Here is a 25,694-nt window from a genome sequence, read left to right as displayed (position 1 = left end):
TTATTCGAATTTGAACTCTAATATATCTATAAAAGTGTTTTTTTAATTACGTTAATCTTGTATTTTATTTTCAAAAAATAATAAATTTGCACGAAGGATTTTAGCAATCGACCGTGAAATTCATGGTTTAGTTATCGAATTTTTCGAGACCATATTTTCAACCGATATTTGCCACGGTGGAAAAAAAATTGTGCCCCCCTTAAAGAAAATCTTGCGTCCGCCACTGTTGAGTTCCATCTCATATCTCATTATTTCTCCATATAAAACACAGTCCATTTAGCATAAATTATTACTATTTTATAATTTAAAGTGTGATATGTCACGAGATTAACGTCTGTTTTGAAAAATGCAAGGATATAACATAAAAAGTCGAAAATTAAAGGATCACATAGAAAACACCATTTTTTTTTCTTTTTTGCCTTGAGTAAACTTTGGAATTTTACATTAAAAATTAAGATGTACTCCGTAACTAACATTTGGGAGGCCAAAATATATAATCAAGTATAATCACAAATTACAAAATTATGTTGAAATCACAGTAAGGTCTGACTCAACCGTACACTACACTAGATTACTTAATTTAGCACACAAATTATAAAAAGAGTTGACACAAAATCTTACTTAATTACGCATAGATAAAGGTTGGAACAAGGTTTAATTTACTATTATCAACAAAAAAAAGTGCTTCATTTTGATTAATTAATTGTAAAAGCATGACACTTTTAGTTGGTAGGACTTAGGAGACCATGTGAAAAACAATCAGGGTTTCTAATAAATTCACGTATCCCTCTGTTTTGATAGCTTAACTACATAAACTTTTTGTCATTTTGCAATCCAATGTTGTAAGGTCACTCACTGTCCAGTGTCCAACTTGGTCCAATTGCTTCGATTTAATCTTATTGTTAAGGTAATAAGTCTTCAGATATTAAGGTGGATATTTATGATTAAATTTTAAAATTTAAGAAAATCAATTATGTTTGCGGTGCTTAAAAATTGATTGGGCTCTGTGGTATGGGAGTTCTTCATGAAGGTTAAGGTCCGAAGTGAAATGATAGTCTTTACTTAAGGGGAGGATTATTAGGATGTAAACTCATGTCTTATATCGATAGTGCAAAGCTAAAAGTCGTCTTTATAAGTGTCTATAACATATAACAGTATGAGGCTTTTTGAAAAGGAGCTTAAGAATAAAATTGTGAGAGTTTGGTCCAAAGCGGACAAAGTCGTATTATTGTGGATCGTGGACATCGATGCAGCAGAGACCCAACAAGAGGTGCCAACGCTTCCACACAACAAGTGGTATCAAAGTCCAAGGAAAGTCCAAGGTTAAAACCTGGGCCTAGGCAGTACAACGTACAAATGGTGGAGAGCTTGGAGAACGGAACATATATCATTAGTACCTTGAGGGTTTGGTTCAAAGGGTACAGTGTCGTACTATTGTGGATCGTACACATCGATGCCAGCATAGACACAACAAGAGGTGTCAATGCTTTCGCACAACAAGTGGTATCAAAGTCCAAGGAAAGTCCAAGATAAAACTTAGGCCTAGGCCCTACAACGTATAAATGGTAGAGCTTGGAGAGCGGAACATATAGCATTCGAGAATCACGGACGCGTGTGCTCGATCTGTCCCTCGAGTCAAGTCCATGGGTGGAACGTCGGTGAAGCATCGAGTCAAGACGAAGGTGGAACTCCTAGCTCGAAGTGGAGTGTGTGAGAAATTTAAGTGTATAATACATTGTTTTCAGTATTCTGAGGTCTCAAAACAAAAATGTCTGTAAATCACAAGGACGGTTTCTCGGGTCAGACTAAGCGACCTCGCAAATTTGAGAAAGAACAGTCGACATTTGAGGTTGTCGGTGTGTGATAAACGAGTCTCGGACGAAAATCGGATACTCGTTAAAAACTGGTTTAATAGTTGTTATTTGGGACTGAAATTGAATAGGATAACTCGTGAAGCGACCCCGGAAACGTGGTAAAAAACCGGAAGAAAAAAAAACACGACCCAGAACAGCCTCTCGAACTTCTCAAATGGAAGTGTATAATACACGTTTTTCGGGATTCTAAGGTCTCGGAACAAAAATATCTGGATGATTTCTCGTGTCTGACCAAGGGTCTCACAAAATTTGTGGAGCAATAGAGGACATTTGAGGCTGCCTGTACGTGTGCGATAAACCAGTCTTGGCGGAAATCGTAGATGCGATAAAAAATGTTTTGATACTTGATATTTGGTGATGAAGTCGAATAGAATAACTCTTGAAGCGACCCTGGACAAGTGGTAGAAAAACCGAGAGAAAAGAAGCACGACCTGGTACAAGCTCCCGAACGGCTCAAATGAAAGTGTAATTGAAGTGTATAATACACGGTTTTCGCGATTTCAGGGTCTCAAAAAAAAATGTATGTATATAGACGGTTTTTCGGTTCAGACTAAGCGACCTCACAAATTTGAGAAAGAACGGTGTCATTTGAGCCTACTAGTGTGCGATAAACAAGTCTCAGGCAAAAATCGGATACTTGTTAAAACTGGTTTATATTTGTGATTTGGAGCTAAAATTAAATAATGTAAGTTTTGAAGCGACCCCGAAAACGTGGTAAAAAATCCAGGAGAAAAACAAACACGACTCAAAACAACCTCTCGAACTGCTCAAATGGAAGTGTATAATACACGTTTTTTTAGGATTCTAAGGTGTCAGAACAAAAATATCCGTAATCACATGGTTGATTTCTCGTGTCTGACCAAGGGTCTCACAAAATTTGAGGACCAATAGAGGACATTTGAGGCTGCCGGTGTGCGATAAACCAGTATTGGGCGGAAATCGTAAATTTGATAAAAATTGTTTTGATACTTGATATTTGGTGATGATATCGAATAAAATAACTCCTGAAGCGACCCTGGACACATGGTAGAAAAACCGGGAGAAAAGAAGCACGACCCGGTATGGGCTCCCGAACAGCTCAAATGGAAGTGTAATTGAAGTGTATTATACACGGTTTTCGTGATTTCAAGGTCTCAGAACAAAAATGTCTGTAAATAACATATATGTTTTCTTGGATCAGACTAAGCGACCTCACAACTTTGAGAAAGAACAGTGTCATTTGAGGCTCCTAGTGTGCGATAAAAAAGTCTCGGGCGAAAACCAGATACTCGTAAAAAAAAAGGTTTAATACTTGTTATTTGGGGCTGAAATTGGATAGGGTAACTCCTGAAGTGACCCTGTAAACTTGGTATAAAAACCGGGAAAAAAGAAACACGACTTGATACGGCCTTTCGAACGGCTCAAAATAGAGTATATAATACACGATTTAAGGGTCCCAGAACAAGTGTTCGTAAATCACACGAACGGTTTCAATGGTCAGATAAAGCGACCTTAAAAATTTTGAGGAGCAACGGGTGACATTGGAGGCCGTTGATGTGCAATCCCTCCGTAGCACACCAAAAGTAACGTAGGGAAAAATTGAGTATTTAAGAAAAGGCGGAAAAAGTAAAGGGTAAAGACTAAAGAGGGAGAAAATAGGTGGGGTACGTAATTGTGGGTTTAATTGTGATTGGTAGGTGGGGGTATGTAATGGCCGACTCTTTGTGTAAATATCAAATGGGTATAAGAATAACTTGGTAATGTTGTAAGTCAAATAAGGAATGTTACCTTTGGTGTGGTACGTCCGTTTATAGTAAGTGTTGCCTTTGGTGTAGTACGGAGGGAGTACTTGTTATTTGGTGTTGAATTTGAATAGCGTAACTCCAGAAGCGACCCTGGACACGTGGTTGAAAACTAGGAGAGAAAAAAACACGACACGGTACAGCCTCCCAAACACCTCAAATTGAACTGTATATTGAAGTGTGATAATAATACACGGATTTCAGGATTCTAGAGTCCTGAAAAAAAAATTCTGTAAATCGTAAAAATGGTTTCTCGGGGTCAGATAAAGCGGACTCACAAAATTTGAGAAATAACGGATGACATTTGAGGTTGCCAGCGTGCGATAATTAAGTCAAAGAAGAAAATCAGATACTCGTTAATAATGGTTTAATACTATTTATTTGGAGCTAAAATTGAATAATGTAACTCCTGAAGCGACCCCCAGACACGTGGTTAGAAACCAGGAAAAAAAAAACAAGACCCGAAACAGCGTCTTGAACCGCTCAAATTGAAATGTATAATACACGTTTTTCGGTATTATAAGGTCCCGGATAAAAAATGTCCATAAATCACTCGGATGATTTCTCGGGTCTGAAAAAGCGACCTCATAAAATTTGAAAAGCAACAGGGGACATTTGAGGTTGAAGGTGTGCGATAAACCAGTCTTAGGCGGAAATCAGAGACTCGTTATAAAAAGTTTATTACTTGTTTTTTTGGAGATTAAATTGAATAGGGTAACTCCTGAAGTGACCCTGAAAACGTGGTGGAAAACCGGGATGAAAAGATACACGACCCAATACGGTCTCCCGAACGGGTCAAAATGAAGTGTAATACACGCTTTTCGGGATTTCAGACTCCCGAAACAAAAATGTCCGTAAATCACACATGTTCTTTTTCGGTTCAAACAAAGTAGTCTCAAAAAATTTGAGGACCAGCGGATGACATTTCAGGCTGTCGGTGCGCGATAAACCAGTATCGAGCGAAAACTGGATACTCGTTGAAAATGGTTTAATATTTGTTATTTGGTTTTGAAATTGAATAAGGTAGCTACAGAAGTGACCATGGACACGTGGTAAAAAACGGGGAGAGATAGAAACACGACCCGGTACGGCCTCCCGAACGGCTCAAATTGAACTGTATATTAAAGTGTCCGAAAATCACAAAGACGTTTTCTCAGGTCAGGTAAAGAGGCCTCACAAATTTTAAGGAATAACGGATGACACTTGAGGTTGCCGGTGTGCGATAATTAATTCAGAGACGGAATACTCGTTGAAAATGGTTTAATACTATTTATTTGGTGCTCAAATTGTATAATGCAAATCCTCAAGCGATCCCGGACACGTGATTAAAAATCAGGAGAAAATGAATCGTGTCTCGGAACGGGCTCTCGAATGGCTCAAATTGATGTGTATATAAATATATAATACACGTTTTTCGGGATTCTAAAGTGTCGGAATAAAAATGTCTGTAAATCACACAGATGATTTCTAGGGCCAGACGAAGCAACCACACATAATTTGAGGAGAAATATAGTACATTTAAGGCTGCCGTTGTGCGATAAACCTGTATTGGGCGGAAATAGAAGACTCGGTAAAAATGTTGTACTACTTGTTACTTGGAGATGAAATCAAATGGAGTAACACCTGAAGCACGTGGTAGTAAAATCGTAAGAAAAAGAAGTATGATACGATATGGCCTCCTGAACAGTGCAAATTGAAGTTTATAATATACGGTTTTCGAGAATCCAGGGTATCATAACAAAAATGTCTATAAATCACAAGGACAATTTCTCGGTTCAGAGTAAGCGACCTCTCAAATTTGAGAGAGTACACTGGACAATATTTGAGGTTGTCAGTGTGCGATAAACAAGTCACGGGAGGAAATCGGTTACTCGTTAAAAATCCCGCTTATACTAAAAGAATAATATAAGAGATCTCTCAAATTTTCCCGCCTAAATGAGTTTGGCTATAATTGGGCTTTCATTATATCATATCTGTAATTGGGCTTTCATTATATTATATCTACAATTGGATTTTACTGAACTTTCCTTTTTCCACCGATTAATGCAGATAATAATAAATTTTACAATTAATTTTCCCGCCTAAATGAGTTTGGCTATAATTGGGCTTTCATTATATCATATCTGTAATTGGGCTTTCATTATATTATATCTACAATTGGATTTTACTGAACTTTCCTTTTTCCACCGATTAATGCAGATAATAATAAATTTTACAATTAAATTTCAAATTGAGTTAAATATCAGTTGTATAATTGTTATTTTCTTTAATATTCCTAACTAAAAAACTGCGCATTCGCCCGGGATCTATACTATTTGTTTAATACTTGTTATTTGAGATTGAAATTGAATAGGATAACTCCTGACGCGACTCCGGAAACGTGGTAGAAAAACCAGGAGAAAATAAACACGACCTGATGCGGCCTCCCGAACTTCTAAAAAATGGAGTGTAATACACGGTTTTCGGGATTTCCGATATCCCGGAACAAAAATGTTCATAAATCACACGTTCAGCTTCTCACGTGAGACTAAGCGACCTCACATATTTGTGAAATAATAGTAGAAATTTAAGGCTGTTATTGTACGGTAAACAAGTCTCGTGCGTAAATCGGGTACTCGTTAAAAACCGGTTTAATAATTGTTATTTGGGGTTGTAATTGAATAATGTAACTTATAAAACGACCCTGGAAACGTGGTAAAAAAACCCGGGAGAAAAGGATATACGACCTGATACAGTCACCTGAACGGGTTCAAAATGGAGTGTATAATACACGATTTTCAGGATTTTAGGATTTCGGAACAAAAATGTCTCTAAATCACACGGACGTTTTCATGGGTTAGACAAAGGAGCCTAAAAAGTTTTGAGGAGCAACTGATGATATTTGAGGCTATCGGTGTGCAATAAACAAGCCTCGGGCGAAAATCGGATACTCAATGAAATTGGTTTAATACTTATCATTTGGTGTTAAAATTGAATAGGGTAACTCCAGAAGCGACCTTAGACACGTGGTAGAAAAATCGGCAAAGATAAAAACACGACTCAAAATAAACTGTACATTGAAGTGTAATACACTGTATTCGAGATTTCTGGGTCCTGAAACAAAAGTGTCCGTATATCGCAAAGACGGTTTCTCGGGCTAGATAAAGCGGCTTCACAAAATTTGAGAAATAATGGATAACATTTGATGTTGCCGGTGTGCGATAATTAAGTCAGAGACAGAAATCAGATACTCGTTAAAATTGGATTAATACTATATATTTGGAGCTTTACTTGAATAATGTAACTCCTGAAGCGACCCCGGGCACGTGGTAAAAAAACAAGGAGAAAAAAAACACGATTCGTAATTGCCTCTTCAACGGCTCAAATTCATTTGTATAATACATGTTTTTCGGGATTCTAAGGTCCCAGAGCAAAAATGTTCGTGAATCATAGGGATGATTTCTCGGGTCAGACAAAGCGGCCTCACAAAATTTAAGGAGCAACATCGGACATTTGAGGCTGCCGTTGTGCGATACACTAGTCTTGAGCAGAAATTGAAAACTCGTTAAAAATGGTTTAATATTTCTTATATGGAGATGAAATCGAATTGGGTAACTCCTGTAGCGACCATAGACACATGGTAAAAAAATCGTGAGAAAAAGAAGCACGACCCAGTACGACTTCCCGAATAGCGCAAATTGAAGTGTAATTGAAGTGAATAATACGCGATTTTCGGGATCTTAGGTGTTTAAACAAAAATGTTGTAAATCACAAGGATAGTTTCTCCGGTCAGACTAAGCAACCTCTCAAATTTGAGAAAGAACAGGGAACATTTGAGACTGTCAGTGTGCGACAAATAAGTTTTGAAAGGAAATTGTATACTCGTTTAAAAATGGTTTAATACTCGTTGTTTGAGACTGGAATTGAATATGGTTACTTCTGAAGCGACCCCGGAAATGTGGTAGAAAATCGGGAGAATAAGAAATAGACCCGATACGGCTCCCGAACGACTCAAAATGGAGTGTATAAACGAACTATCTTCTTGATTGATGGATTAGAACTAGAGGTCTCTTCCTCAATAGCTTGGAGATCTTCTATGTAATATTTCCTAGCCTTTCAAGATTTTCAAGAGATGTAGCTTGAGAAATCTCCTTAAGGAAGCGGAATCCTCTATGGAAGGTTTTCTCGGGCTCGGGATCAAATGGAAGTAGTTCATCGATACGAGAGGACCCGGGCATAAGACAAACAACCTACAAGAAGATTGTAAGTAACGATCTCAAAGAACAAGCATTCCCCAAAACAAAGAAAAACAAGATTAAATTCAATAAATCTCAAAGCAACAAAACCGTGCTCCCCAGCAACGCCGCCAAAATTTGATAGGCTTATCACGTACCTAACAAAGATATTCCAGGCTTGACTAACAAACAAATGTAGTTAATTAGGAAAGTAGAGGTCGATTTCAGGGAGAACGTAAATGCAATATGATTAGCTATGGTTAGAATCTTATCAAGGTCGGTAACGAGTGGTTGTTTGATTGGTTTATCAAGTAAATAACAAAGCAAGATGTAGATCAATGATATTAAAAGATCTAAAGGAAAGGGGTTGCACTTGTAATTTTAACAATTAACAAATGTCAAATTGGAAGAACAAATAATCGAAAGTTGTCTAGACTGATATAGCAAATGCCTATCGGTTTAGGTGCAAATATTAGGATGATTACTAGCGAGCTCTCGCACTTACTAGATCAAACTATTACAACATGCTTAACCTTATTCAAATCCCGACTCTCGCTCTTAGGAAATGAATCGATAAATTAACCAAAAATTGTGATCAAGAATTAAAGATTAACAAAACATCACAAACATATTATAGAGACAACAAGATGATTATAATAAATCCCAATTCAAAAAATATAATTAGCTAAACATACATGGCTTCCTTATCCCCTAGATTAAGAAACTACTCACACATACTTGAAATAAAATGAACAACAATAATCTCTAATATCATAAACATTATAACATTATAACAATATGTAGATGAAAAAGGATTGCAACTATGTAAAGAAATTGGAAATAATAATAACAAAATAAAGCAAGAGAAAAGAAATTACCAAACTAATGAAAATAAGAACAAGAACCTGAAGAAACAAAGCTAAAACAAACCCGGAAATTGAACTTGAAATTACTTAAACAATGTGTTGATAGAAAATGTAAATTATTGAAATGTAAACTAGGATTTTTAGAGACTAAGAAATGTAAAGAAATGTATGATTACAAATGACGGAAACTATTGCCTTATATATAAAAAAGGAATAGCTTAAACTCTTTTCTTCTTATACTAGCTTGTCACTCCAGAGGTCCGATGTCACCAACCCCGATATAGGTCGTGAAGATTTTAATTTTGAGCAAATTTCCCCTTGAAATATCAAGAGTAATGACCCAAATGGTAGAGGATAGGGGTTACATCTAGCTATGGGGTCGCATATAAATTATTCGTATCTTCACTATACTTGTTTTATTCATTCAAATTTCATCAAACCTCGTTTTCGCTTCTTTGGGACGTATGAATCTTCCCAAAATCCCCTTACGCGGTCAAGACTTGATCCAAATAGTCTCGTGATAATCAGTGAATGCCAAAACGATAGAAAAAAGCCGCCAAAAGCTCAATTTCTTACAAAATGCAACAAAACATACATAATCACTTTATAAAGTGCAATGTCATGTACAATTGAGCTAAAAAGGGGTGAAAATCATATAAAAATAAGACACATCAATGGTAATAAGTGGTATAAGGGCGTCGTTGGCGATGGTGATGGTAAACACTGGAGATGGTATTTAAGAGGACCAGTGTTTAAAAAAATTGATCAGTAATAACTATAACGATATAAATAAGAAAACGAAAATGAAAAACGTTTGTAAGAATAATAATAATAAATTTTTTGATATAACACTAATAAACATAACAATAGTTGCGAATACTAACAATCGTGGCAAAATTTTAGTAAATTGTGACAATATACATAATATAAATATATTTTTGGTGACAATATACATACATATAATGTATTTTTTTACGGGGCATGTTTGTTGGGTCCAGTTCAACCTCAACTGCTACGCTAGGTTAGTGATGATGATGATAACGTGTAAAATGAAGATTGCATAATATGAAAACTGTGTTATGAAAATTTTAAAAAGAAGTTTTAGTTAATGTTAATTGTAAGCCCATAGACGGGAGACAGTTTCTAAGAATGGTTGCATTCTATCGCCATCATAAATCGGAGAATACTAATAGTGTGTAATTAAGTTTGGACTCATCATTTATGCTCCTCTATTGTAGTAATGTCAATATATTGCGTACTTTGGCGGCTGGCGGCTGGCGCCCAATGATAATCACCATTATTTGAACGAAATACAAAAAAAATGGTTGGAAGATCACCAAACCGAAGTAACAGCTTCGATTCGGACGCAACTCCGCGTCATAGGTACAGTTTTCGACCGGGGATTTCAGCTCCGATCGGAATATGTCCGGATACGGGATTACCCATTTAGTAAGTTTCCGTATATTTTTTAATTATTTTCAATGCTTTTTTTTGTGTATTTGTCTAACCCATCATTTTTATTTACATATTTGTACAAAGGGAAACTTTTTTTACCAATTTATTCATAATTCCTTACTTTTTTACCATTTTTTCAATTTGGCCCAATTTCTAGTACGTGGAAATCCTAAATTTTCTCTCTAATCTATTACTACTAAGGATTTAAGTAGCTAAATCAAATACGAGTTATTATTAGGAGGGCGTCATTTTCTATGTAATATAAAGCCCTAGGCTTCAAACTGTCATTTAGTCAACTATTTTATTTTCGTTATTCTCTTTCTTAAATTTCACACAAATATTATTATACAACTGATTGTACAAGTGCATTGTACAATCATAACCAATTTAACTTAGTTTATATGTATTCTTTTGGACCTTTTATACTTTTTGATTTATATTTTGATTTTTTAATTTCAAAAATTAAAATTTAATTGAGCTCATATATATAAATTATTTTTGAGTTTCATTATAATTTTTTAAGTACAATATTTATATAATGGAGCTCGAATTCTTTTAAATAAAACACGTGATCTATGGTCTAAGCTCAAGTAAACACATTATAAAGCTCGGGTTTTATTCTATACAACCGGTATAGTCTACTTACTCTAAATTTCATTTCTCCTTCTTAATTGTTTAATTTTTTATGTAATGTTGGAGTATGGTGTTGCTCCAAACTAAAAATGACAGTATTTGTCCCACATAGAAAGAATAGAGGGGGAATGTTATCCTTATATATGGATGCTACCAAGTGTTAACTAGACTATAGAAGAGAGACTATAGTCTCCCCCCGCGCGCGCCGCCGCGGCGTCTGGTTCGGCTCGTGAGACGTGGACGGTGAGCCCCTTTTTTCTTTTAGTCAAATATTTTCCACGGATTCTAGCCGTTGGATTCCATCCGTTGCAATTGATACACAATAATAGTTCTTAATTACACAAATTTATTACAAATCATTGTCGTGGTTTATTGCCATTAAACACCAGATTTTATGACTCTTTTGTAACTGTTATAGGTCTCTAACAGCTATATAAACCCTATAATTCTAGCATTTCAAAACACACAAAATACAGAAACTTTCTCTTACATTTCTCTCTTTCTGCTAAATCATTGTCAGTACGGCCTCCTGACCGGCGCAAATAGAAGGGTAATTGAAGTGAATAATACACGGTTATCGGGATGTTAGGTTTCAGCACAAAAATATATTTAAGTCACAAGGACAGTTTCTCCGGTCAGACAAGTCACCTCTCAAATTTGAGAAAGAACAGGGGACATTTGAGGCTATCACTGTGTGATAAACAAGTCTCGGCCAGAAAACGTATACTCGTTAAAAAATAGTTTAATACTCGTTATTTGAGACTAAAGTTGAATATGGTAACTCCTGAAGCGACCCCGAAAACGTGGTAGAAAACCGGGAGAGGAAGAAACAAACCCGATACGGCCTCCCGAACGGCTCAAAACGGAGTGTATAATACACGGTTTACGGGATTTCGAGATCCCGGAACAAAAATGTTCGTTAATCACGTGGACGGTTTCTTGGGTCAAACTAAGCGATCTTACAAATTTGAGAAAAAAAATGGACATTTGAGGCTGCGAGTGTGCGATAAAAAAGTCTCGGGCGAAAATCGGATATTCGTTAAAAACTTGTTTAATATTTGTTATTTGGGGCTGAACATTAATAGGATAACACCTGAAGTGACCCCGGAAACATGGTGCAAAAACCGTGAGAAAAAAAAAACATGACCCGATATGGCCTTCTGAACGACTCAAATTAGAGTGTATAATACACGGTTTTCGGGATTTCAGGGTCCTAGAACAAAAAATGTCGGCAAATCACAAGAACGATTTCCCAGATCAGACTAAGAGGCCTCAAAAATTTTGAGGAACAACTTATGATATTTGAGGTTGATGGTGTGCGATAAATCAGTATTGCGCGAAAATCGGATAGACGTTGAAATTGGTTTAATACTTGCTATTTGGTTTGAAATTGAATAGGGTAACTCCAGAAGCGATCCTAAACACGTGGTAGAGAAATCAGGAGAGATAGAAACACAAACTAGTACGGCATCCCGAACGGCTCAAATTGAACTGTATATTGAAGTGTATAATACACGGTTTTCGAGATTTCTTGGTCCTGAAACAAAAATGTCCGTAAATCACAAAGACAATTTCTCGGGTCAGATAAAGCGGCCTCACAAATATTTAAGAATAATGGATGTCATTTGAGGTTGCAGTGTGCGATAATTAAGTCAGAGACGGAAATCGAATACTCGTTAAAAATGGTTTAATACTATTTATTTGGAGCTGAAATTGAGTAATGTAACTTCTGAAGTGACCCCGAGCACGTGGTAGAAAATCAGGGGAAAAAGAAATACGACCAAGAACGACTTCTCGAACGGCTCAAATTGAAGTAGATAATACACTTTTTTCGAGATTCTAAGTTTCCGGAAAAAAAATGACCATAAATCACACGGATGATTGCTCGGGTTATACAAAGCGACCTCGCAAAATTTGAGGTGCAGTAGAGGACACTTGACGCTGCAGGTGTGCAATAAACCTTAAGTAGAAATCGGAGACAAGTTAAAAATGGTATAATACTTGATATTGGAGATGAAATCGAATAGGGTAACCCCTGAAGCGACTCTGGATACTTGGTAGAAAAACCTGGAGAAAAAGCAGCACGACCCGATACGGTCTCCCGAACGACTCAAATTAAAATGTATAATACACGATTTTCAGGATTCCAGGGCTGAGAACAAAATTGTCTGTAAATCACAAGGACGGTTTCTTGGATCAGTCTAAGCGACCTCACAAATTTGAGAAAGAACACTGGACATTTGAGGCAACCAGTGTGCGATAAACAAGTCTGGGGCCGAAATCGAATAATTGTTACAAAATGGTTTAATACTTTTTATTTGGGGCTGAATAGGGTAACCTCTTAAGTGACCCCGGAAACGTGGTGGAAAAACCGGGAGAAAAAGAAAAACGACTCGAAACGACATTCGTAACGGCTCAAAATAGAGTGTATAATACACGGTTTTCAGGATTTTATGGTCCCGGAACAAAAAATTCCGCAAATCACATGTACGATTTCTCGTGTCAGACAAAGCAACCTCAAAAATTTTGAGGATCAGCTCATGACTTTTGAAGCTGTCGATGTGCGATAAACCAGTTTCGGGCGAAAATCGGATACTCGTTGAAATTGGTTTAATACTTGTCATTTGGTTTTGAAATTGAATTGGGTAACTACTAAAGCGACCCTAGACATGTGGTAAAAAAACGGGGATAGATAGAAACACGACCCGATACAGCCTCCCGAACGGCTCAAATTGAACTATATATTGAAGTGTATAATACTCGGTTTTCGAGATTCCAGAATCCCGGAACGAAAATGTCCGAAAATCGCAAAGACGGTTTCTCGGGTCCGATAAAGCGGCTTCCCAAATTTTGAGGAATAACGGATGACAATTGAGGTTGCCGGTTCGCGATAATTAAGTCAGAGACGAAAATTGGATACTCGTTTAAAATGGTTTAATATTACTCCCTCCAATTCAGTGTTTTCTTCCTTTTGTTTGGGGCACAAGAATTAAGGAGGTAGTTAAAGAATGAATAAAGAAAGATGGTGGGGTTTGTGGATTGGATAGAGGAATGAATAATTGAGAATTAAATAAGGAATTGTGAGTTATGTGGGGTATGGTGATAGGAGAGAGGGATGAATAAAATAAGAGTAAAAGTTATGTGGGGTTTAGTGATAGGAGAAATGAATGAATAAAATAAGAGTAAAAAGTTTCCAAAATAAGAGAGGGGAAGAAACCCTGAATAATCCGTTTAAGGAAATAGGGAAGAAAACAGTGAATATGAGGGAGTATTTATTTGGTGCTGAAATTGAATAATGTAAATCTTGGAGCGACTTTGGACATGTGGTAGAAAATCAGGAGAAAAAGAAGCACGACCCGGAACGGCCTCTCGAATGTCTCAAATTGAAGTGTACTCCCTTCGTATCACAACAAAGGTAACATAAGGAAAAATGGAGTATTTAAGAAAGGTGGAAAAAGTAAGGGTAAAGAGAGAAAAAATAGGTAGAATATGTAATTGTGGGTTGATAGGTGGAGTATGTAGTGACATTTTGTGTAAATATCAAATGGGTATAAGGATAACTTGGTAATGTTGTGAGCCAAATAAGAAATTTTACCTTTAGTATGGCACGTCCATTTATAGTAAATGTGGAGTACCTTTGTTGTGGCGCAGAGGGAGTATATAATAATACACGTTTTTCGGGAGTCTAAGGTTCCGAAACAAAAATGTCCGTAAATCACACGGATGATTTTTAGGGTCAGACAAAGCGGCCTCGTAAGATTTGAGAAGCAACATAGGACATTTATGGCTGCCGGTGTGCGATAAACCAGTTTTGGGCAGAAATCGGAGACTCGTTAAAAATGGATTAATACCTTATTATTTGGAGATGAAATCGAATAGGGTAACTCCTGAAACGACCCTGAACACGTGGTAGAAAAACCGTAAATCACAAGGACAGTTTCTCAGATCAAATTGAAGTTTATAATATACGGTTTCGAGATTCCAAGGTTTCAGAACAAATATGTCTGTAAATCATAAGGACAATTTCTCGGATCAGATTAAGCGACCTCTCAAATTTGAGAAAGAACAGTGGACATTGTTTGAGGCTGCCAGTGTGCGATGAACTAGTCTCGGGCGGAAATCGGGTACTCGTTAAATAGTTTAATACTAATTATTTGGGACTGAAATTGAACACGGTAATTTCTGAAAGGACCCCTGAAACGTGGTAGAAAAACCGGGAGAAAAGGGCCTAGGCGTTACAACGTACAAATGGTGGAGAGCTTGGAGAGCGAAACATATATCATTCGCGAGTTAGAGATGCGTCGGTGAAGCATCGAGTCAAGACTTGAAGGTGCATGGAACTCCTTGCTTGGGGTGGTCAAGGGAAAATTGGATGAAAGGCGCCATAAGTCTTATGGTACGCTAAAAACCGTTTGTGTGCTAGAACTTTTGATCCGGCGGGCCCTAATCAAGTTGGATGCCATGAATATGATGGGTCCTTTCGAGGTTGGATGTCTGAGATCGTTAGCCGCCATCAGAATAGTTTTGTAGTGGCAAGTTACGTATAACTCGTACGACGATGACTACGTATTCGATAAAACATTTGACATAGTATTTCAATAATCATCATAATTATCTTAATTAAACATTGTTAGTGTTGAATTCATACCTTGTGGAATTGGTGATGATATATAATTAAATAAATGGTCAAAGACAAGGCAAAAACATAAGGAATAAGTAAGGATTAATGAGATTCCATTACCAAAACCATAGGAACAACTTAAGAGACCAAGTGCAAATGCCCCATTTCATTTACTAGAAGTCGACCTTTGCTTGTTTCATGCCATTTTATTACCTTATAATTCAAGGTGTGGTCTCACGTTTTGTCACCTGTGATTTAGGTGCTTATGTCATTTTATGTGCAATTTTGCAATTAGACTTTTCCAAATTTAACTACTCCATTCGTTCTTGTTAAGGTAAAACATCGTTGATTGGGTCTCAACTGTATTATATTACGGTTTAGGTTAAGATGGTATTCTGACATGGGTTGAGAGTCAGCGTGACCTAGGTCACGGGTTCAAATTATAATGAAAGGTCTGAATTGCTCGGGAAGAGGCGAGTCAATACTCGGAAATAGCAACTCGGTTTAACATTTATCTTTTTGATTCGGTTATTTTAATGTGTAAGATAGCTCTATCACTTGTTTTGAATAATTTTTCTCAACGTGTCTTCCAAATATGGAATCCTGTCAAATGTGAACGTCTCCCTCCCCTTCCCTTTAATCTTTGTGTCAAAACGAAAGTATAATTGAGATGGTTGAGGGGATAGAGTATGTGTAACACAGAGAGCCACCAGCCCACAACCCAAATCTGTCTAAATAGGGCTTGTTGTATAATATGGGCCAATCTCGGCCTTGTTTACACGGGTCGTTTTGTTGGGCTTATTCGAATCCAATAATTGGCTGCAAGATTTAGCTTACAGTTGGAAGCTTGAGCTCCTAACGACGGCATACCCTACTGTGTCTTTCGGACAAGCCCGTAAGCTACTTTAGTTGAACTCGTAACCTTCAAGGCCACCTGACCCATCTGCCTATTCGTCCAAAGCGAAGTTTGTGGTAAACTACCCTCCTGCCCCATGACTTACGAGAAAACACGATCAAATCTTGCTTGAGGAGTATTATTATCGAAATACGAGAGCTTCACCTACACGGAAAAATGGAAGACACCGCGACATATGATGACTAATGGCGATTGTATTGAGTGAAAACAATGAAAATCTTGCTCTCATTTTGCAACCGATAGGAAAAATATTCACAAATATCCTAAAGAATTTTAGAGAAAAACACCAAAAGCTTAAATTTGTCAAATATCGAAAATGAGACCAATATTGCAAAGCCTATGAGAAGTTATGGCATAAAACACTTGCCCAATCCCGCTAAAAAAAATGGGCAGGACAAGATGGGGCGGGATGGTCCATGAACAACTCCTCTAGGGCATAACAATGACAAATAGACGAAGGTTTAATAGCTTGCCTTGTACTCCGTAATAAATAATAAGCCTATACAATATATGCAATTGGCCATCGGTGAAAAGTGGATGATGAATATCGGCACCCATGCAAACTTTTTGTATCAAAAGACCAAAAGCATATAAAACGAAGACGAGAAAGTTGTTTGCAAAGCTAACTCACAACTACAAGCTGAACTAATTTTTACCCTCAGCAATCATATACTCCGCGTAGGACTTAGACTGTGTATGCTCCTTGGATTGTCTCGATGTCAAGCCCCTTCAGCTTCACCACGGAGTCCACGTGCCCTTTCAGTGTATGAAGCTCCCTTAACCTATAAGAAGCCAAGTTATGTGAGATGTAAGCACAAGACGATTTGTATGCAAAATGGATTGACCGCACAAGAGAGTAATTTTTTTTTTTTTTTTTGTCAGAAAGAAAGAGGGTGATTATAGTACCCCAAACATTACAGGATAAACTATTGGATCGGGTTGCACTAGAAGCCCGACCAGCAAAACTAGTGCCACGAAGCCAAATTTAATTGAGACGACAGGAGCGCAAACAGTACCTGGCCATTTCAGCTCTTCTTTTGGCTTCCTCGGCCATTTGGTTGAGATCATGGTAGCTTGTCCGCTCTGTGAACATTGTTGCCTCAGGCATTTGCAATCCATGAAGGGTTCTTTGTGCGTGTGCCCATTTCAGCTCACGTTCTTCCTTTCCGAAGTCCTTTTTCTTAGTGAAGGCAATCTAAAGAAACGACAAATTAGTTAAAATGGTCACAAAACCGTGGAAGTTCACAGTAGAGACAATTAAACCAACACATACCCTTTGTTCAATTACAAGATCCCAAGCTCTTCCACTCAGAACATAGCGAATGAAGAACTTTATAAAATCGAGTGGGATATAGAAGATGAGATTATACAGCCAAATCACACCAGCCCAACCCCAGCCGATCCCCTCAACAGCTGCGAAAGCCCAATTTGCATATACTGCAATGAGAGTAGCAATCTGCAAAGTGGACGATCCACGTAAGAGACAGTCTCAAATACAGAAATTGCGAGTAGCACGATTAATAATGGGGCCTCAATTAGATTTATGTAAATAGGCCGGCAAAAAAAAAATACCGCATAAGACGGTTTGTTTTAAGAGTTGACAATAGTTAAAAAAAAAAGTATTCTTTCTGAGTATGAAGGAAAAGGAGATTCTCTGAGATTACCAGTTGCGCAATAATAAGACCGCTTGTTTTGAGAGTTTACAATACTAAAAAAAAAAGTATTTATTCTGAGTATGAAGAAAAAGGAGATTGTATGAGAAATTACCAGCTGGGCAATAATAAAAGCTCCAACAAGAAATAGGCCAGGACGTTCAACGAAAGACCAACTTCGAGATCGAGTGACAAATATAAGAGCCTGACTAATGGTGCTGACTTGAAGATATATTGCAGAGGCAAGCTTGTGTGTGATAACCAGACTCGCCTCAGGAGTTGTAGCGGATGACTTGCCCAAGTGTGCAACTCCAAATATTCTCTGCAAAATAACCAGGAAGTAAATTAGTCATCACAGCTATAAAATTACTACAAAAACTGTAGGCAACTATAGCACAAAAAAAATCAAAAATTATTTAAAGGTGAGTTTAGACAAGTCAACGGATTCGAAGAGTCGTTACAAGTCTGACTCACTTCAGGCGCGTTATTGTAAGGTAATTTTGCCTACAATCAGGTCATGTTGATCATGGCTCTTCATATAGAAATCAAACTAGTCAGTGGTTGGATCAAGTTTGCGAGGTCTGGGGTGGTCAGTGCAAAACCATCATTAATTCAAGTAAAGCAAGTTGCAACATTCAACAACTGCAGTCTGGCTCAGATCATCCAAGTCAGTATTTGAGTAATGAAAATCTGCATACCGGGAAGAAATCAGTCTCATATGCAGCCCAGAAAAATATAACTGTCATCATGGCCAAGTAGCTTCCAATGACAACTCCTGTGGCAAAAATCTCGGATAACTTCCAGCTATCTGGCATAGGAGATGGCTTTACTCTATCCTTTGATATAGTCATTATGGTACCTGCAACACCAACATGCATGTAAATTGACGAACACATCATACACAAATGTCGTAGGAGGGTATGACAATGAAATCGCACGACTGAGGTGCTGATAGAATGTATGAGAAATTTTCATGGGAAAAAATCCAAAGAAAAATGTCATAAGCAGGAAACGTTTGGGCCAAGATTGTTATACAATATAATTGGGAAAACAGTGGTTCAATGATCACAGTATCAGACTAGGAAAGCAAGTTAAAGCCTTGGGGCACTATATTGGCTTGATCTAGGAAAAAATCTTTAGTGATCCCTAAAAATTTCGAGGTATTTTGGTAAGAAAAAGTTACAGTAACATTTTTTATTTGGAATACGTAACGGGTAAAATGCACAAAAATATTTAGGTTTTTGGGTATCTCTCGACTACGGAGGCTCCTAGGTAGATCTGCCAATGCATAGAGCCTATATGTCGTTTTAACCAGTACGAGTGTCTTAAGTAACATTAACATAAGAGACCAGGCTCTAAAAGTGGTTGGAATTTGGGAATAAGCTTTGACCGTATAGGCGTATACACCAAAAGGACAAGGTCTCAGCGTAGACCTATTAGTAACATTTCAAGATAAAGATATATGCAACCGTAAAGATATGAAGAGAAGATAAGAGTACCATCATTGAGAATGGCAATGATCAGCACCATGAAGGGAGGGAAATCAAATTTCCATATGAGAGCCAGCAGCATGAAGCCAAGCTGCCATTTTAAAAAGAAACGCAGTGAATAAGACATTCTGCTTATAGCCAGTATACACCAGCCACAAGGACTGTAGTCTGATGTCATTGTACCAGTTTTAGTAACAACCATATTGATATTGTTGAAAATTTGCTAACTTACCACAATACGAATAGTAACAGAAACGGCATAAATCTGAAAAGGCAAAAAAATAAATAAAAAATTAATAATTAGCAATGAAAAAGTAAGGATTGATATTTTGCAACAATACAAACATTTATCATACTGATAAGTCGCCTCCTTGCATAAGAAAACAGAAATACCATCGTATTCTGCCATCAGATAGATAACTTACCGTGTAATTTTTCATTCTCTGAAAGATTGCTCGGCTGGTTAAAACAGCACTAATAATAACACTTAGACCAGGCTCGGTGAGGACGATATCAGAAGCACTGCGAGCAGCGTCTGTTGCATCAGCTACTGCTATCCCAATATCAGCTTTCTTAAGGGCGGGAGCATCATTGACACCATCCCCTGTCATCCCGCAAATATGCTTCCTTGCTTGCAACCTCTTGACAATTTCATATTTGTGCTCTGGATCGTGTTACAAGGTCAAAACAGTCAATTATATTTCAGAAACTAAAATTTGCCTGCTCTACAAAACACATTCAGAGTTTCAGACTAACAGAATTTTAAATAAAAATCAGCTAGTCTTGTAGAGTTGTATGAAACAATCTCAAATGTCAGACCAACTGAAATCCTTGTTTTAGTCATTTAATAGGTTTGACAAAAGTAACAGAGGTTATTTACCAGGAAAGACACCAGCAAATCCATCCGCCTTTTCAATCAGATCATCAATAGGCAAAGAAGCGATGGACTCATCCTTGCTTTGGCCCAATAAAGAAGATGAAGGATACATGTTGGTACCCATACCCAATCGACGACCAGTTTCCTTACCAATGGCCAGCTGATCCCCTAATGACAGAAAAACAGTTCTTAGCGGGGATTGAAAGGTTGTATCCATTGGTATTGGCTTCCATTTACATCGCAAAAGAAGAAAAGTGCCTACAACATTAAAAGAGACATACCAGTGATCATCTTAACATTCACTCCGAGATTCAAAGCCCTTCTAATAGTTTCCGCACTGTCATGTCTTGGTGGGTCAAACAGAGGCATGAGGCCGATGAATTGCCAAGGGCCACCAGGACTTTCTTTCACACCTTCTGGAACTTCCTGAGAATTCAGAAGCACATATCAATATTCTCATTGCAAAACAAGTAATCAACTTCCAACATTTCCTGTTCTTTATGTGATTGTAAAGGCTCACTTGGTATGCTACTGCGAGTGAACGTAACCCGCGCTCAGCAAATTTATCAATAATAGCGTGTACTCTTCTTTCTATATCTGACTTGTTATGAGCAAGATTCAAGATCTGCAAATCACAAACAGCAGAAGTACAAATTATAAAACAAGATATGACTACCTCCATCCAAAATTTATTCCCCATGTAACTTGTGTTTAACCAATGTCAACTTTCACCATTAATTACTCCACATTGTAAAATTTCATACTGCATTTATCAAAATGACAATTTTCATATCATCATTAAAAAAGTTGTAACTATTCTATACTGTGAGGAAATATCGGTCACGGTCAACATCGTCTGACCCCAAAGTCAAATGGTGACAATATATTCGACAAAGGGAGAATAAGATTTACAACGTACCTGTTCTGGAGCACCTTTGCTAACACGGTGCATTTTACCATTGCTGTCAAAATAAGTTAATGCTGTCCTTTTGTCAGTTGGATTAAATGGCAAAAAGTGTATCTCTCGAATGCCAGCACGAGCCTACAAAATGTGAAGACACATAAATCAAGCCACAAGTAAGATAAAGTAAACTGTTAAAAAAATAACAGACCAAACAGCTAACCTCCTTAGGGTCCGCTAACATGTTAACTATGGCTGCATCAATTGCGTCTTGGTTTTCTGTTCGAGATGCTCGAGCTGCCATTAGAACAACAGTATCGGCATCTACACCTTTCGCAAAGACCTGCAAGTGAGTTTGCCTACAGTTTAATAGAATAGCGCTAGAAGTGAGATAGATAGAAGTCGGAAGTCAAACAACTTACTTCAATCAGATTTTTGTCCACTGTGAGCTTGTTCAATGTTAAAGTTCCAGTTTTGTCACTACACAGCACATCCATACCAGCCATTTCCTCTATAGCAGTCATTCTTTTGGTGATAGCTCCCTAAAGACAGTTATAAATGGTTTTAGACCTCAACATCAAAAACCTTACACACAAACTCATATAAAACGGTCTTACATGTGGAATCAACTCATTATCCCTATAATTATATAAGGAATACAAAAAAGATTCAGGTTGGTCTCACATATTTTCAACCTTCCATTTGACTGTATATGTTTTCAAAATACAAGGGGAATTTGGAAAAATGTATATATTTAAATGGGGGCAAGGGAAGTATGATTCAGTATGAGAAGGACGTATACAAGACGCAATGAGCATCTTAATACCATTGGGGCTAAGAGAAAAAAACAACCTGCTGAGCGAGTCTATGGGAACCAATAGCCATGGTAACAGACAGGACAGTGGGCATGGCAATAGGAATTCCACCAATGAGAAGGACAAGCAAATTGTCAATTCCAGGACGATATCCACGGCGTTGTATAGTGTACATGACAATGATTTCTACCAACATCCCAACAGCTATAGAACATATACAGAAGTTCCCGATAGCTGTTAAGACCTGCATAGAAACAAAACATTTCAGAATGAATACAATGGGGATCCAGAATTCCAGAGAAGTAGCCAACTTATGAGTTTAAATTCATTACCTGTTGGAAATGACCAACTTGGTTGGTTGAGTCAACAAGGTGAGCAGCTTTTCCAAAAAATGTGTGGACCCCAGTTGCAATGACGATAGCTTCTATTTCTCCTTGTTTGCAAGTAGAGCCTGAGTAAACACCATCGCTAGGGCCTTTTGTGACTGGGAGAGACTCCCCGGTCAAAGCAGACTGCAAACGTTACAACTTCAGTAAACTAAAGACATCTTTAGAATGTCATGAGTATTTGATACCTCTTTTGATAGTGGTAATTAATCTACCTGGTCAATTTTCAAAGGATCTCCCTCCAAGAGACGAGCATCCGCTGGAACAATATCTCCTAGTTTAATACTTATAATGTCACCAGGAACCAAGGCTGCTGCATCCTCCTCGCTCCACCTCCCATCACGTAAAATCTACACACAGCACAAATAAGGATCGAAAACTGCAAATACTAAAGACCACAACACGCAATTTATAAAGCAAATCACAAACACTTATATGAGATGGTCATACATGTGAGACAAACCCACTAGGCCTCTTAATAAATCAGAATACATAAGAATTTAGGCTACTCTTGTACGTGAGACCGTCTCTTACAAGACTCACTGAAAGTAGGTGATGCATACCTTTGCTTTTGGTGCCAAACGAGCCATAAGAGCTGCTGCGGCATTACCAGCATTGTTTTCTTCAATGAAACTGATAGTTGAGTTAATGATCAACAAGGTAATGATACCCACAAAGTCTTGCCAGTCAGGAGGCTTATTCTGAACACAATAAGACAGAACTTAACATCACTAACGACAACAGAACAATTAGTGTAGGAGTAAAAGGACACTCGAATAAATATCCTTACCCCTCCATTAGCAAGTGCAATCGCCATGATGGCAGCCGCTTCCATGACCCATGATAGAGGGTTCCACATAAACCCTAAAAATTTCAAGAATTTGCTCTCCTGCAACACCCAAATAAGATGTTTTACAAGACAGTCAATATTTTTATTTCACATTCTATTACTGTATATAACATCACCAACAAAGTTGAAAATCTTCTACAATTTGCAGCAGATATTTTCACATATTTGACACTTCAAGGACTACCAGTCAACATTAACAATGAAAATGGGTACAATATTAGACATCCCCAAGATGAAAAAACTGCCAATTTCGAAACTTTCTATCAAAATTTACAAGGATGCAAAATGTTGAGACTTGAAATGTTACACTGCAGAAAAAATAGCAACAACATCACAGACCGTTAATCCCTAATGATTTGGGTTCCGCCAACATGAATCATCCTTTGGAACCGTCAATCGACACTTCAAATTGCAATGCATAAAATGAAACAAAATTGGTAATAAAATTACAACCTTTTTCTCCTCAAGTTTATTGGGCCCAAAAATTATTAATCTTTCTTCAGCAGCCTCACTGGTAAGACCCTCTTTGGTGCATCTCAAATTCTCAAACACTTCCTCAATTGGTATATTCTCCTGCACCCACAAATCGTCAAACAAAAATAACAAAATCAGAAAATAACTTAACAACAACAACATTACCCGATGCCTCAATGGCTCCCGCAAATTGCGAGGTAAATAACCCGAGTAATAACAAAATAAAATACAAAAAAAGATGTAAAAAGCAAAGATTCATCACCAAATCAACAGCCTCTTTCAGTACAGCTTCAAGACCTTCAGGGTTTTCAGCAGCCATTATTGTTTACTCGACTTTCTCTCTCTAATTTCTCTCTCTATAACCTCAAAGATTCCTCCTTTTTCTTCTCCTAAAATACCAAAACTTTAGATCATAGAAAGAAAAGAAAGGAAAAGAATAACTGCAACAGAAAGACCATGAGAAAAATAAACAAACAAAACCCCAGAAATATAGCAGATTAACAAACAAATTAAAGATTACCCAATTAAAAAAATCCAATCTTTAGTAAAAATTAGTTAGGGTTGGCAAGAAAGTAGCACAAATTAAGGAATACCCAATTCAAAAAAACAAATCTTTAACAAAACCCAGAATTCCTAGCAACTGAAAACACACTTTTATTCGACTTTTATTAGGTGTCGTTTGGTTGCCATGACGGAATTAATCTCCCATCAATATTACCAGACTACGAAACGATACCTTTAGTACTGTATTATGTAACAGTTGATAACATTACATTACCTTCCTTACTCTCTTATCTTCCCTTCACAATAAATTTCCTCTATAATATTTATATTTATAAATAATATATTATTTTTATTATTAAAATAATAATTAATGAAAGGAGTGAAATTTGAGAGAGTGATGAACCCACCAAAACCCCATGTGCTTCTACTCTTGTTCAATAAAGGCCCAATTGAATCCACTTCATTCTAGAATTAATATCATTTTTTTTGTTTTATATATAATATAAGGGTAATGTTAAATACAGCCTTAAGGGCTGTATTTAAGGAGTTAAAACCTTCTAATTTAGGTATTAAAAAAGGAATTTGTGACAAAATTGCACAAAAAATGATGCAATTAACAACAATATTAAAGATTAATTTTCTCTTTTGACTTCTTAAATACAGCCCTTAGAGCTGTATTTATAATATTGATAAATTAAATTAAAATTTGAAATTTTAACTTTTAACTTTTAACTAGATTTTTTTTGCTTGAATTATAGAGAATCTCCAAAAAGAACTATTGGATAAATTAATTAATTTAGACTAACCTGAAGAGAATAAAAAGTGGTGTTAAAAGTTAAGGGATTAATCACGTAACACAAACTCTTACTAAGACGGTATTATCCATTTTAAATTTAAAAGCTTAAGACGGGTCAAATATTATACAACTGTGTCTATAATACAAATATATTCGTGTATATAACACAAATGAATTACGGAGTACTTTTCTCTATGCATTATTCACTACACAAGTGGTATAATATTTGATGACCTATTTTAAGCGTAAAATAGAAAATACCATCTTAAAGTAGACTTACCTATATACTTTATATAATAAATAAGAATGACGCATAAATGGTCAATTGTTGATTTGTTGGTGACCATTGTCTTCTTATCCGTACAAAGTACAGCAGAGTCGTGAAATCAACTAGTTGGAATATCAAATCATTTAACTAGTATAATATTTGATTAATAAGAATCCATTAACCAAATATACAAACGATTGCATATAACGGTGTTACCCAAGATTTTTAATTTTAATAACATAAAGTCTGATTTTATTTTTATTATATGATTTGATTATAATATTTTTGACATAAATAAACTTACACCGAATAACATTTTCA

The 25,694-nt window shown here is 36.9% G+C and overlaps 1 protein-coding gene across 6 annotated transcripts; it reads right to left on the bottom strand.

The window, feature by feature from the left end:
• Window positions 1-16,815: 16,815 nt before the first annotated feature.
• LOC141652681 (plasma membrane ATPase 1) lies at window positions 16,816-25,112 on the bottom strand. Of its 6 annotated transcripts, none has more exons than XM_074460247.1 (22): window positions 24,717-25,112; window positions 24,068-24,194; window positions 23,785-23,904; window positions 23,272-23,370; window positions 23,045-23,182; window positions 22,697-22,831; window positions 22,428-22,607; window positions 22,133-22,339; window positions 21,703-21,822; window positions 21,504-21,623; window positions 21,299-21,421; window positions 20,900-21,004; window positions 20,661-20,805; window positions 20,383-20,547; window positions 19,928-20,166; window positions 19,735-19,767; window positions 19,512-19,593; window positions 18,711-18,871; window positions 18,128-18,334; window positions 17,634-17,816; window positions 17,377-17,555; window positions 16,816-17,142 (listed from the first exon to the last, which is right to left on the bottom strand). In XM_074460247.1, exons 2-22 carry the CDS (start codon window positions 24,122-24,124, stop codon window positions 17,046-17,048), a joined length of 2,895 nt encoding a protein of 964 aa, XP_074316348.1. In that variant the 5' UTR covers window positions 24,125-24,194; window positions 24,717-25,112; the 3' UTR covers window positions 16,816-17,045. The 6 variants fall into 6 exon arrangements, with proteins under 6 accessions (XP_074316348.1, XP_074316345.1, XP_074316344.1 ...); XM_074460244.1 differs by having other exon boundaries at window positions 24,584-24,725; XM_074460243.1 differs by lacking the exon at window positions 24,717-25,112 and adding an exon at window positions 24,542-24,666.
• Window positions 25,113-25,694: the final 582 nt, after the last annotated feature.

The sequence above is a fragment of the Silene latifolia genome, chromosome 4 (assembly GCF_048544455.1).
Source record: "Silene latifolia isolate original U9 population chromosome 4, ASM4854445v1, whole genome shotgun sequence".
NCBI classification, from domain to species: Eukaryota; Viridiplantae; Streptophyta; class Magnoliopsida; order Caryophyllales; family Caryophyllaceae; genus Silene; species Silene latifolia.
This window is presented reverse-complemented; position numbering and strand designations above follow the sequence as displayed.

Bases quoted from the DNA above. Each gene is read 5' to 3' on its own strand.
- LOC141652681 (XM_074460247.1), bottom strand. From the start codon at position 24,124: ATGGCTGCTGAAAACCCTGAAGGTCTTGAAGCTGTACTGAAAGAGGCT. The intron at 20,806-20,899 runs GTGAGCCTTTAC...CTGAATTCTCAG, and splicing joins CACTCGCAGTAGCATACCAA to GAAGTTCCAGAAGGTGTGAA. The intron at 20,548-20,660 runs GTATGTCTCTTT...TTCTGTCATTAG, and splicing joins GAATGTTAAGATGATCACTG to GGGATCAGCTGGCCATTGGT.